Source organism: Oncorhynchus keta, chromosome 33 (genome assembly GCF_023373465.1).
Source record: "Oncorhynchus keta strain PuntledgeMale-10-30-2019 chromosome 33, Oket_V2, whole genome shotgun sequence".
In the NCBI taxonomy this organism is placed as follows: domain Eukaryota; kingdom Metazoa; phylum Chordata; class Actinopteri; order Salmoniformes; family Salmonidae; genus Oncorhynchus; species Oncorhynchus keta.
In genome coordinates this window covers 9090880-9105252 of record NC_068453.1, presented here as the reverse complement: position 1 = coordinate 9105252, position 14373 = coordinate 9090880, and the positions used below count along the sequence as shown (strand labels likewise).

The following is a 14373-nucleotide window of genomic DNA, read 5'->3' as shown; positions in this document are numbered from 1 at the left end:
GCTGCTATAGACCACCAAGTGCTAACAGTCAGTATCTGGATAACATGTGTGGAATTTTTTGATAATGTATGTGATATCAACAGAGAGGTATATTTTCTGGGTAACTTAAATATTGACTGGCTATCATCAAACTGCCCACTCAAAAAAGCTTCAAAACTGTAACCAGTGCCTGTAACTTGGTTCAAGTTATCAGTCAACCTACCAGGGTAGATACAAACAGCACAGGAATGAAATCATCAACATGTATTGATCACATCTTTACTAATGCTGCAGAAATGAGCTTGAAAGCAGTATCCAAATCCATCGGATGTAGTGACCACAATATAGTAGCCATATCTAGGAAAACCAAAGTTCCAAAGGCTGGGCCCAAAATAGTGTATAAGAGCTCATACAATAAGTTTTGTAGTGATTCCTATGTTGTTGATGTAAAGAACATTTATTGCCCTGTGGTGTGTAATGAGGAGCAAGCAGATGCTGCACATTACATAATTATGAAATTGTTTATCCCAGTTACTAATAAGCATGCACCCATTACAAATGTATGTAAAAACTTACATTCCTGTGGACTGATGAGGAATTGAAAAAAATGTATGGTTGAGAGGGATGATGCAAAAGGAATGACAATGTACTGTAAATTGAGAAATTATGTAACTAAACTGAATAAAAGGAAGAAACTACACTTTGAAACAAAGAAATTACATAAAAAATGATAGTAAAAAGCTTTGGAGCACCTTCAATGACATTTTGGGGGAAAGGGCAACTCAGTTCCATCATTCATTGAATCAAATTGCTCATTCATCAAAAATATAGAATTCCTTGGAGTGTGAAAGAGGTGAAATAATTGTTATCCATTAACAATGACAAGCCACGGACGATATTGCCTATTTGCCATATCTTCAATTTAAAGCCTACTGGAAAGTTGTCGTGGGAAATTGCAAGATTATGTTATAGTGCTTGTAAGATTATATTATAATCTTTGTATTGCATTAGAACGGTTGTTTTATTCGACAGAATATAATCTGTCGACTATTGTGTGTGTGTGTTCCACTGAGGATGTGTAACGGTTTTCTTGGTGTGGTGAAGGAGAGTCCGACCAAAACGTAGCGTGTAGATTGCGATCCATGTTTAATGAACAAAAACGTAACACGAATCTAAAATACAAACACTACAAAACAAAGAACGCAACGAAAACCGAAACAGCCTATACTAGTGAAAACTAACACAGGCAGTAACAAGGACACTAAGGACAATCACCCACGACAAACTCAAAGAATATGGCTGCCTAAATATGGTTCCCAATCAGAGACAACGGTAAACACCTGCCTCTGATTGAGAACCACTCCAGACAGCCATAGACTTTGCTAGATAACCCACTAAACTACAATCCCAACACCACCACCAAAACCCCAAGACAAACACACCACAATACAAAAACTCCATGCCACACCCTGGCCTGACCCAATACATGAAGATAAATACAAAATACTTTGACCAGGGCGTGACAGGATGGGACTCTATGTGATAGCTAACGTCTTGGGCTAAAGTTGCTTGATTGATTAGCAAACTTCTGATAGATACGTTCGGTTCATGTCCTTTACAGTTGCCACATTCCTGACACAAGTTTGTACATATAAAAAGATCTGTAACCGAGTAAAGGGAGACGTAAAGTAAGAATTGAAGGTGTAAATATTCATTGATAGTCGTAACATAGTGTGTGTACTTTTACAGATTTAATATAACAGTTACGTTTCATATTTCATGCGTTATTAACATCACGTTAGTCAGCGACAATTTTTTTGCATACAAAAGAGCTGAGCAGATTTGTCAAATGCTGTTGGTAACTTTCTATATAAATGAATCTCCCAGTATCTTGTATTTTGTTTTCTATGTTTAACTTATTTTGTGTCAAAAATGTGTTTGAAGTTATTCAGGGAGGTGGGACAAAAAGGGAAAAATTAACAATGCCCGAATGTTTTGTCTTCCATTTTCTGTGAAATTAAGTTATAACATATCATATATATTTTTGAACGGAATCTACAATTCTACAATTGAACCTTTTGTGTCCATTCTGAATCACCACCTGTTCTGAAACTGTTCTGTTGCTGTTATGACCATGGGGTTACAGCAGGACATCAGCACACCACAGCTCTTGATGCATGAATGTTTCATAAATATACAGTACATTCCTTTGAGTTACACACGTCATTGTTTAGAGAAAGGGTCTGTATACCTATATTGATAGCAGTACAATTTTATTTCTAGATGCATGGAATTAAAAATGTGCGATAAAGTGTAATTGTGACAAAACATTTAAGGTGACCTTATTGGATTTCACAAAACTATAAATGTACTTCATCATTCCCCATGATTGTTTTTCCATCACAGTGACATAAACACCACCAGGGGGTGCTGTGAAACCTGTGCTGCTGTTAGGACCATGGGGTTACAGTAGGACATCAGCACACCACTGCTCTCGATATGTTTTATAAATATGTTGCACATTCCTTTCAATAACACACGTCATTGTTTAGAGAAAGTGTCTGTATACCTATAATTTATTTCTGAAATTAAAAGTGTGCGATAAAGTGTAATTGTGACAAAAATGTAAAGGTGACCTTGTTGGATTTCACATAACTGTATAAATGTGCATTATCATTTCCCATTATTGTTTCTCCATCACAGTGACCCCCCCAATGGATTTTTGACATGTTTTGTACAGATTGCAGGACTAAGAACAATCACCCCCCACACAAAGCACACACAATACAGTAGTCATGAGCCCCAGCATCAAAGGGCTTACCCTCGATTAATGGTACATTATGATAAAACATCTCTCCTTGTGTTTCTGCAGATGATTTATGCAGCTGCTGTTGATGTAGGATCTGCTTGTTTTTTAATGACTGCACAGAAGTCTGCCAACACGGGGATTCACTTCCTATAACTTCCTCTCTCAGTTTTCAGTTCAGACACTTTCTTTTCTTTTATGTAAGTACAATGAAGTCTTACATTGCTGTTGAAACAAACTTCTCATCCTTGAAGAATGTGGGAACAGCTCATTCAGACACATCAAAAACCTTCTGGAGGTAGTTTAAATATATTTCAAATGGGAAGGACGCAGTACAACAGGGATCATTATCTAAATAGAAATTACATTGAGGGCTACCAGGTAGTACAGTATGTGCTGGTAAATAACATTGCTGTAGGTGTTCTCACTTTATATGGCGCCGATGCAGGGATGCTAGTATCTGACTGAAAGTTATCCCACTGACTTCACCTGCCCTGGGAGATGACAACTGTCTCTCCCATGGTGAAAGGTTCCCTTCTTACTCTATAAATGTTGCCTTGTTAACTAAGTATGTTCTGTTATGCGCATCCTATCGAATCCTGTACCCTGTTACATAGCGGCAGTTGACCTTGCTCCGGTCGGTCTGCAGAGACACAACTCATACCGATGTGACCCCTTTGGGGTGTTGGTGGCAGGTTGCTTGAGTTCATTCTTAGGACATGGGTTGGAGATGGCCTGTATCCTTCCAGGACCCTCTGAGTTGAAGTTAATGAGTGAACAGGTGAGAGGCAAGTAACCTCATTGGCAGCCTCATCTGATGGTGATTGACACACACACACACAGGAAGCAATCAGTCTGATCCTTCACTAGTCTGGTCAGATTACGTGGGCATCTCTCCCTTGTAACAGGTTGTACAGGGGTTGTTGATAATACGTTTTCTAGCAGCTGATGTGATATGCATGTCCTTGGTAGAGGATGAATAGGTTGTTGTTGAAGATGATGTGTTTGATCTCAACTCTATAATCCCATTGTTCTATGAGGTATCTGTCAGAATAGGTTTCTTGAGTTATTGCTAAAGATGAGAATGTGTTTGATGTCAACTCTATATAATCAGATGCACTATACGTGATATGATGGGTACTGTTTGTTCTCAGGAGAGGATGAAGTGATTCTGTGGGACTGGGCAGCCAAAGGCAGCACTGGATCTGATTAGCCCTCCTCTTCTTTGCCATTCCTCCTCAAGTACTAGTCTTTTTCCAGAGACGCACCACACGCACCCTTACACTCTACAATATGTCTACCATGTGTGAGACTCTTACCCAATACTGTGCTATACTGTGCGCTCTCTTGCCAAAAGCTCCATCTTCTTCTAACGCAGAAAATATAATATAAGTTCTTTCTGCTATCTAAGATTTCACAAAATCTTCCTTCATATACCCTGTAAGACTACCTTTAAACCCATATCACTAACATGTCATCTATAGCCCTGTAATAACAAGAACAACCCCGTAATAACATCTCAGTAATATTACTCATCTACAGCCCTCTAAGCCGCATGTGCGTGTGTGTGTTTTGCACGTCTGTGCAACGGATCCACTGTGTGCCTCTCCCGTTATTATAGGAGTCTGCTGTGATATTAACAGGGTTAGTAAGTACCCTCCCTTAGGCCACCAGCCGAGCTAAAACGACCGGCAGTATTGGCCTTGTGATGATAGATTTGCTATGTTTCTTTTATTAAAGGTATTTGTTTTGGCCATATCTTGTTCCTAATCAATGCAATGCTAGGTGCTGACATGTTTACAGTTCTCCTTATCCAAAACAACAATGAGTGAGGGAAGGAGAAACTGAGGGGAAAAACCCCAGATTGGAATGGTTACAAACTGTAGAGAGAAGGACAGTAAAAGGGAGAATTAGCGAAAGAGTGTAGGGAAGTCAGAAAGACAAATAGAGGGGTATGGGGAGAGCGAGAGAGATTGACAGACCTATAAAAGACGGACTGAGTACGATGTATAGTTTAGATATATGCCATTTTGGTGTTAGGCAGGATGTGACTCCACCCTAACGTCTTTACAATTAATGTTTTGGGGTCATTCCATCTCCACTGCCATCTGTACTTCCTGCCTCCAAAACAATGTATGTCCTTTTCCTGTCCTGTCCTGTTTGGCTTCCTACTGGGACGTAGCGTCCAATCCCAGGAGACCACCTGGCCGCTGTACACCCTCAACCCCAGAGACTGGGCCAGCTCTCTCCCTCTCTCCTCTCTGTGTGTGATGTGTTTGTTGAGTAACTTTTACAACAGAAAATAACCAAGTGGAACACAGGGGTACCATTTCAATAAATTTAGTGAAAGTCAAGCTCGAGAGATACAAAATAATAATGATGTCATCTGAGTGGTCAATCAAGGTTTAACAGAGTTTTTATTCTATGCCTATGCATTCACTGTGCCGAACACTAAACTGTCTCTCTCTTCCTATCTCTATCAAGCTCTCCCTTCATCTCCCTCTCTACATGTGGTCTTATAGCTGGCTCAACCTTTCTCTCTGAGAGAGTCCAGTCATTTTTAAGTACCAGTGTGCTGGCCTTTGACCCCCCCCCCCCTTCATTTCCCTTTCTGACTGGGCATCTCTGGCTCTGCTCAGCGTTGCATTACCCAGAGCTCTGTTGGTGTCAACCGGTGCTTGTCTCATAGATCTAGAGTTTGTATCAGTGCATGTTGTCTATATATTGTGAAGGGGGTCATGTTGAAGTTCAGAGTCGGCAGGGGAAGGATATGGAATAGCCTATATGTAGATGCTGGACTGAATTTGATATGTAAGTGATGATGATGATCATCAATGGAGTATTGTGACATTGTGGTATAGTAAGTCAGTATACCCTTCTTCTTTACCCCACTCAGCTTGTGTACATCAGTCCCTGAGAGACACCCGAGTCTCCCTGCAGTTCCCCAAGAAGAAAGAACAGACCCCCCCCTCCTCCTTTTGGACCCTCCAGTCCACACATCCTGATATTTAAAAAAAAAAATGGAGTCATTTAGCAGACGCTCTTATCTAGAGCGACTTATAGGAGCAATTAGGGTTAAGTGCCTTTCTCAAGGGCACAAAAAACAGATTTTTCACAGAGCCAGCTCTGTGATTTGAACCAGTGATCTTTCGGTTACTGGCCCAACACTCTGAAACTCTAGGCTACTGATAATGACAATAATAATTAGGTGGGTATCACACCCTGAACTTAGTTATCTTTGTTTTCTTTATTATTTTGGTTAGGTCAGGGTGTGATGAGGGTGGTTTGTTTAGTTTTTGTATTGTCTAGGGGTTTTTGTATTGTTTAGGGGTTTTGTGTTTATATGTCGATGGTTGCCTAGATTGGTTCTCAATCAGAGGCAGCTGTTTATCGTTGTCTCTGATTCGGAACCATGTTTAGGTTGCCATTTTGCCTAGGGTATTTGTGGGTTCTTGTCTATGTGTAGTTGCCTGTTAGCACTTATGTGTATAGCGTCACTGTTCGTTTGGTTGTTTGTTTCAGTGTTTCATTCTTTAATAAATTAAGAATGTACGCTTACCACACTGCGCCTTGGTCTCCTCCTTACGACGACCGCTACAGTGGGTGCTTATATTTGTCCTATTTCACACATGCACACGTGTGTATTATATGCATGTGTGAATTGGAAATGTTTTTTTGGGATGTCCCAACCCCCGAGACACCCTCAGAGTGGGGTCACGGCGAGTGTCTGCCATTATCAACAGTAACCCTGGAGAAATTAGGGTTACGTGCTTTGCTCAAGGGCACCTGGACAGATTTTTCACCTTGTTGGCTCGGGAATTCAGAAAGCAACATTTTGGATACTGGCTCAATGCGCTAACCGCTAGGCTTCCAGCCGCCCTGGGTCGTGTGTGTGTGTGTGTGTGTGTGTGTGTGTGTGTGTGTGTGTGTGTGTGTGTGTGTGTGTGTGTGTGTGTGTGTGTGTGTGTGTGTGTGTGTGTGTGTGTGTGTGTGTGTGTGTGTGTGTGTGTGTGTGTGTGTGTGTGTGTGTTTCTTTTAGGAAACACAGACACAGCAGCACATTTTGGGAACGTGAACTTGACCCTAGAAAGGGAGTAGGCAGACATGCACAGTCTTACACACACACACCTGAGGGAACAGGGCAACAAAAGGACAGGGAGAACTCAGTGAACCTTAGTGAATCACTAGCCAAACTAATCCCATTTCCCCAGGGGAAATGTCATTCCGGCTTTCAAATTACTCTTGGAAGTTGTGACAGTAGAATGCACAAGGTGCAATTGTGACATTTGGTAGTGCATCATCAGTTTTCCTCTTGTCATGTCAGTCATTGCATACCTTAGAGAGCTATTTATAACTTATAATCAGAAATGTGCAGATCATCTAACCGCTGTTAGCTAATGTTTTTTTTGCTAGGTTTTTTACCCCATAGATTTTGTTGTAATGTTTGAATCACTCAAATATCAAATGAACACACATTGGACATGGAAAAATGTGTAGAATTGCAGAAAATAAGCTTTAATCATACAAAACCTTAAAACCAACAATAGAGGTGTGAACTCTTTGTGTCATGAACTGTGTTTGTCCTCATAGAAAAAGATGACTTGCGCGCGGAATGTTCCCCCCCAGTGAAAAAGTTTGGGCACCCCTGTTATAGAGTATTGTGTGTGTGTGTGTGTGTGTGTGTGTGTGCGTGCGTGCGTGCGTGCGTGCGTGTGTGTGTGTGTGGCAGTGGTGTAAAAATAACGACTACTTAAGTCGTTTTTGGGGGTATCTGTTCTTTACTTTACTATTTATATTTTTGAAAATGTTTACTTCACTACATTCCTAAAGAAAATATTGTACTTTTTACTCCATACATATTCCCTGACAACCAGAATGACTTTTAATTATTTAACAGGACAGGAAAATAGTCAAATTCACGCACTTATCAAGAGAACACGTGGTCGGTCTTCCCTACTATTGTCACGTTCTGACCCTAGTTCTTGTGTTATTTCTTTGTTTTAGTTGGTCAGGACGTGAGTTGGGTGGGTATTCTATGTTTTGTGTTTCTAGGTTGGGTTTCTTGTTTGGCCTGATATGGTTCTCAATCAGAGGCAGGTGTTAGTCATTGTCTCTGATTGGGAACCATGTTTAGGTAGCCTGTTTTCTGTTGGGGTTTGTGAGTGGTTATTTTCAGTCTTTGTGTGGCTGCACCAGATGGAACTGTTTTGGTTGTCACTTTGTTGTTTTGTATTTTTGAAGTGTTCAGTTGTTTATTAAAAAGATGAACACTAACCACGCTGCGCTTTGGTCCTCTCTATCTCCAGATGACAACCATTACAACTACTTCTGGCTTGGCGGACTCACTAAGCACGAAGGCCCTAAAAATTGTCAAAGACTCCAGCCACCCTAGTCATAGACTGTTCTCTCTGCTACCGCACTGCAAGCGGTACCAGAGCACTAAGTCTAGGTCCAAAAGACTTCTTAACAGCTTCTAACCCCAAGCCATAACACTCCCAGACTATTTGCAATGTCCCAACACTCCTCTTTTACACTGCTGCGACTCTGTTTATTATCTATTCATAGTCACTTTAACTGTACCTTCATATTACCTCAATTACCTCGACTAACCTGTGACCCCGCACATTGACTCTGTACCGGTACCCCCTGTATATAGCCTCGCTACTGTTATTTTACTGCTGCTCTTTAATTATTTAAATGTTTTATTTAACACTTTTTTTCTTAAAACTGCATTGTTGATTAAGGGATTGTAAGTTAGCATTTCAATGTAAGGTCTACTGTTGTATTCAGTGCATATGTGTCACGACTTCCGCCGAAGTCGGTCCCTCTCCTTGTTCGGGCGGCGTTCGACGTCTCCAGCCTTCTACCCATCGCCGATCCACTTTTAATTTTCCATTTGTTTTGTCTTTGATTTACACACTAGGTTTCAATTCCCCAATTACATGTTCATTATTTAACCCTCTGTTTTCCCCATGGTTTTTATGCGTGATTGTTTTATGTATGTTCGTTTCCGTTATTGTGGGCTCGGTATAACAACATGTTATTGGAATATTTGAGTAAAGTTACTTTTGTTTCTCATCTCTGCTGTCCTGCGCCTGACTCCTCTGCACCAGCTACACCCAGACCACAACAACATGACAAATGACATTTGATTTGAAATAGTGATATTTCATTTAGTATACACTGTACATTTCAAATATGTCATATGATTACAAAAACATCAAATGTCGATGCATGGCTTTTATCTAAATGTATTTAGACTGGAATGTATTTAAAACGGAATGGAATCCAGGTGCCAGTCTCCCGCCTCGACACTCCCCACAGAATACTCAACACCGAACGGACTAATTTCAAGCTTATCAACTCTCACAGATTGGAAACCCTAAGGGATGATGGAGAGTCAATGAAGGAAACAACAACATACTTCACAAAGATGGAGTGAAGGGCTTGATGGGGAGAGGGGTAGAGAGCGGTTCGTTGGGGGAGAGTGATGAAGGGAGAAAGAAGAGTGGTGTGTTATTGTTTTTATTCAACCGTTAAAAAAAAATATATAAACATTTTTAATGGGACAATGTACTGTAAACCTAAACATAACCACACAATCATCAAGTCGCAGTCAACCTGTCATTTAAAAATTGCAATTACCATATATTAGGCATATGATGAGTTACTGAACAACACATACTGACAGACCTGACCTCTCGGTTCATTTGGAATGACTGGTTAATGGCAACGATTCTGATCGCTGCATGAGTCTGGGCCCATAAGAGCCTGTAAGAGCATACATATTAGAGTGTTTTAGATGCTTCCTGAATGTGTCAGTTCACATTTAGCAAGAAGAGACAGGATATCCTAGTTATAGCCTGCCACATTTCCACTGACGGATTGATGAGCGTTGAATACCTCTCTGAGCAGAAACACAATCTCCAGGACAGATGGATGCACTGACTCTGTTCACATTGTTTCCATTAAGCCTCCCCCTAAAACCTACGACAGCCGTCGTCGCTGTGGCACATAAACTGAACCATATGGACAGTGTTTAGTGCGAGCACGCGGTCAAGAATCCATCGGGATTGACAGTTCCTGTGGGAGTGGTGAATGCAATCTTTGCAAGAGCTTTTCTCTGAGCTCCGCCGGGGTAGGGCCCGGGAGTGGTACCCGGGTCAGGAGTGTGGTGTGGCGGATGCTGCTGTTCGAGTCCTGATGGCCGAACCTGTGGAACAGCCTCCGGCAGCACGGCAGACAGTGGACCATGTCAGAGAGGAGGTGGCCGCTGAAGATCATGTAGATCCACGGGTTACAGCAGCTATTCAGACTGGCCAGCAGAGCTGAGATGATGACTGCGGTGTTCTCGGAGTCTGGAGAGAGAGAAAGGGGGAAAAGGGGGTGTCGGCCAGTCAGTGAAGGAGAAAACATTCAAGCCTGTTCTGTTTATCTACTAGCAGTGACACACACTATTTATGCATACTCTCGAGGGAGTCTCAGCAAGCCACTAGGTCTGAAGGGTCACTGACTCTCCAGCAAAATATTTAATTAATGTTTGGAGATCTCCAGGAGAGATTAGAGTCAGTGCATCCATCTCTCCTGGAATAAGTCAAGGGATCTGAATAGTTTCCAAAAGCACTGTAGTTTTAACCATATTTTTAGGTTATACAGTGTTTGTTCACATTTACTTTGTTTACTAACATTGGCGTAAAACAAGCATATGTTTTCGGTTCTAATGTGGCACGACAGTTTAATGAAGCTCATAGGGCATTTCTAAGTTATATTCTTCAATAATCAAGTGGGTACATATTCTTCACTTATAAGTCTAAAAATGGATGTACAACTGATGATTGCCTCTAAGATGAATGCACTAACTAAAACCGATGGTCGTTTTCACAACTGTCTGTCACACCTACACAACGGTTGTTTTATATGGCACGTGTTTAAAACACTTACGTATGCCCTTTAGGTGATTCTGCTGTCTTGCTATTCCGCACTGTCCGATAATTCAAGCCACCGCAGATGGAATAACATCAGCTACATTCAGACCTCATCAAGGCAATGGATTATGAGTTAATGCACAGAACTGAACTATTTTTGTGCACGGTTATTCCATTGCGGTCACAATAATGTACCCCAGGACTCCAGTTTGCACAGTCTATAGCTCAAGTAATACCTATTGACTGTCTGTATAGTCTATTTGTTTCAGTTAGGTCTATGTATCTGAGAAGGAGTCATAGAGTTTTCGTCTCACTATATCCGTGGTAAACTGTTGCGTAAAAGCTATATAAATTTGGAGAGCAGTGAAGCAGATTTTAGGGAAGCCCCTTGGGTAATGCGTGAAATATGTGCTGATGCTGTGCACTGTCACTAACATATTATTGAGTAAGTAGGCCTAAGCAATAATAGAATGTTTAAAAACACAATGAACGGAGACATGGCACCAGCGCGCGCTGCCACTAACTCACGGCTCAAAGCCGCAATACAACACGTACCATCCCACGAGAAGCTCTCATCCCACACCGACCACATCTGTACGGTGAAAAACGGAGCCCAGCACACCACGTACGCCAGCACGATCACGAACGTCATCTTCACTGTTCGCAGCTTGGCGCGCGAGATTGTGGTGATGCTGCTGACTGAACTCTTTCCGATCAGCCTATTCTTGGTCACAAGTGCCATCGCAATCGTGCTCTTCTGGGTCTTGTACTTTATGTTCAGCCAGATGGATCGGCAGATGAAGCCGTAGCAGAGCATGAGCACGGCCACGGGCACGAGGAAGATGCCCACGGTGATCCAGGTGATGTAGGCGCGCACACCCCACGGCTGGATGAAGTGTCCCCAGCAGTCATACACGGCCGAGCCCGGGCGGACCTCGCTCAGTGAGAAGATGAAATACTGGGGCATGCTCAGGGCAAGACTACACACCCAGGTGACCCCGATCATCATATAGGCGCGCTGCGTGGGCTGGTGAATGTTCTGCATCGGGTGACAGATTGCGATGTAGCGGTCCAGCGTCATCATCACCGTCATGTAGGTGGACGCGAACATCCCTAGCACCTGCAGGTGCTTGACGATACGACACAGAAGGTCAGGCCCGTAGAAGCGGAAGGTGACCTCCCAACAGAGCTGCGGCAACACCTGGAAAAAGGCCACAGCCAAGTCCGCGAGGCTCAGGTGTTTCATGAACAGGTGCATGCGCAAGGGCTTCCGTCGGCTCATGTACATGGCCAGCAGCACGCTCAGGTTCCCCACCACAGCCACGAAGAATGTCACGCTAAGCACCGTGATCTCGATCTTGGCGACCTCCTCGTTCCGGCCAAACGGGTCGCTGGAGTTCCCAAAAGTGCCTGTGTCGTTCCCAGGGTCCTCCATCGTCCCCGGCTTGCCGGTGGGGTCGAAGGCTATGTTCACATTTTCTTCCATGAGGGTGAGTGAGCTCTCTGAAGGGAAGAATGCGTCTCCGGAGAAGTGCATGAGTTTCCTGAACCAATCCGCGCGCACGATCACCTGCTGCCACCTAGCTTTAAATTTGAGCAATTCTTAGTCTATCGTCTACGTAAACTCGCTCTTTGCGCACAGACCAACATTTGTGTTGGCTTGGCAAAGATGTGGAGCACTTCATGGTGTGAAACTGTATCTGTGCGCAGTCGCCACCAACCCTTTTTAAATAATTGTATACCCCAGAGACCACAAACAGCCTCTAAAGAGCCTAGGACACAAAAACAACAGCAGAGAGAAACAACATGTACGGCAAACATTATTGTTTGCATGGGTGGAATTTCTCTGAAAGAGTCGTTACCACTTGCAAGTAAATAGGGAACACACCGATGTTTTACATTGTAAATGTCTCCAGATTCTGTACTACAAAGCCCAATAACGAATGGTGCAATTCGTGGGTAAATATTCACAATGTGCGCTACTGGTCAGTATTCCATATCCATTTACTTACCATACCTCTAAGAATTATTTTTGAAAAGGTAACAACAATCTTTTTTAAACATGTAAAGTGATACATTTTTGTATTTGAGATGATTATTATTATTATTATATTATGAAGATGATGAAGATGTTCTGATGTCATGTAACGTTTTTCTGTGATGTTTATCATATTACTGTGATGCCAGAGGGACTTTTCCACATTGTGTTGACCAGGGACGTCGCTAGGCCTATTTTAGGGGGGCTTTATCTGTCGTCTTGTGAAACAGTGGATGTATACAATTTTGTAAGCATGCAATGCAGATAGATTTAACAACGTAGCTAGCTAGCTATATTCTTGCTTAGTGTGCAGTGATGGAACAAATACCTGTATGTCTATGGATGTGTAGCTAGCTATCTAGCCGATCTGTGTATAGACCCAGACGTTTGGTATACATATTAGTTCAGAACCTAGCTATGAACCTCAGCTATCGTAGCCAGTTGTATCAACTTCAAAACAGTCTGAATGACATTAATGAAGCCTATGGATTGAGTAGAATATAATATAACTTTGTCAAGGATGCAAGTTGTATATACAAGAAGTTATTACCATAATTGAGATCCCCACATTGTCGTCTGTACATTTTAATATATTCACTGATCATGTACTCTACCTTGGCATATAAATGTGCAGTTCAGGTATGAATGTCTTTGAGATTATTTTTCAGTCATATCCAATACCAGGAGTATCAAATTCCAGTTTTTGAATGACTGTGTCTGCATGTATGTATTACAATTATATACTTCAACAGGGTTTGCTAATCTTGGTCCTGGGACATCAATGGTTACACATTGAAGCTAATAGACTAGAAATAGGATTTAAATAGTTAAAGGCTGATTTGTAATTCATATATAGAGAAATATAATTTAAAAAACAGTACACTACACTTCCAATGCATCATGTAAATAGTCTAAAACCGGTTTATCTCATTACCGAATGCCCTTCATCTGCATTGATCTGATAAACACAGGATAGGTGTAGTATTTAATCAAAAGCTTCAAAAGGAAGCTCTGTGCGGCCTCTCCTGGTGTCCACACCACACTAAGGGGCTGCAGAGTACTTTATGCAGAAAAACATGAACGGACACACGAGGACAAACAATATACAGTAGTTGTAGAAATAATGAATTATCTTACTATTCTCCATGGTTGGCCCTCTTGCCTATTTTTTGAAGGTGGAAGGAGCCAGTTATACACCTAAGCCTGCTTACTGCACAACACAATCCAACAATCATATTGATACATGAGTGTGTGGGTTATAGCGTATCTAATTGTCTTTAAAAAATCAATATGGGTGATTTAAAATAGCCTGTTTTGTTTCTGTACAGACATCACACCGGTGGCTAAACAGCACCCTCATCTGAGAAGTTGAAATCAAGGGGAGAGAAACTGGGAATTGAATAACTGCTGTTGACATCGTTAAGTAAATGGAAGAATACTCTTATTGCAATGTCAATGGCTCTTAAAAGAGCCTTTGGCTGTGCATAGTGTAGTCAATGGTGTTACCAGTGAAAAGCACCATCTTCGAAGAAGTACGAGGTGAAGATCTCCCGCACATAGATTTCCTCTCTTGCTGCGTTGTTGGACCCCATCCTTGAAACATCTCACAGAGCAGCAGACTTCTA

The 14373-nt window shown here is 41.9% G+C and overlaps 1 protein-coding gene across 1 annotated transcript; it reads right to left on the bottom strand.

The window, feature by feature from the left end:
• Positions 1-9312: 9312 nt before the first annotated feature.
• LOC118366186 (arg8-vasotocin receptor-like) lies at positions 9313-13309 on the bottom strand. Its single transcript, XM_035748667.2, has 2 exons — positions 11266-13309; positions 9313-10143 (listed from the first exon to the last, which is right to left on the bottom strand). The coding sequence occupies exons 1-2, from the start codon at positions 12245-12247 to the stop codon at positions 9842-9844; spliced, it is 1284 nt and encodes a 427-aa protein (XP_035604560.1). The 5' UTR covers positions 12248-13309; the 3' UTR covers positions 9313-9841.
• Positions 13310-14373: the final 1064 nt, after the last annotated feature.

Bases quoted from the DNA above. Each gene is read 5' to 3' on its own strand.
- LOC118366186 (XM_035748667.2), bottom strand. From the start codon at position 12,247: ATGCACTTCTCCGGAGACGCATTCTTCCCTTCAGAGAGCTCACTCACC. The intron at 10,144-11,265 runs GTACGTGTTGTA...CTCTCTCTCCAG, and splicing joins TGAGAGCTTCTCGTGGGATG to ACTCCGAGAACACCGCAGTC.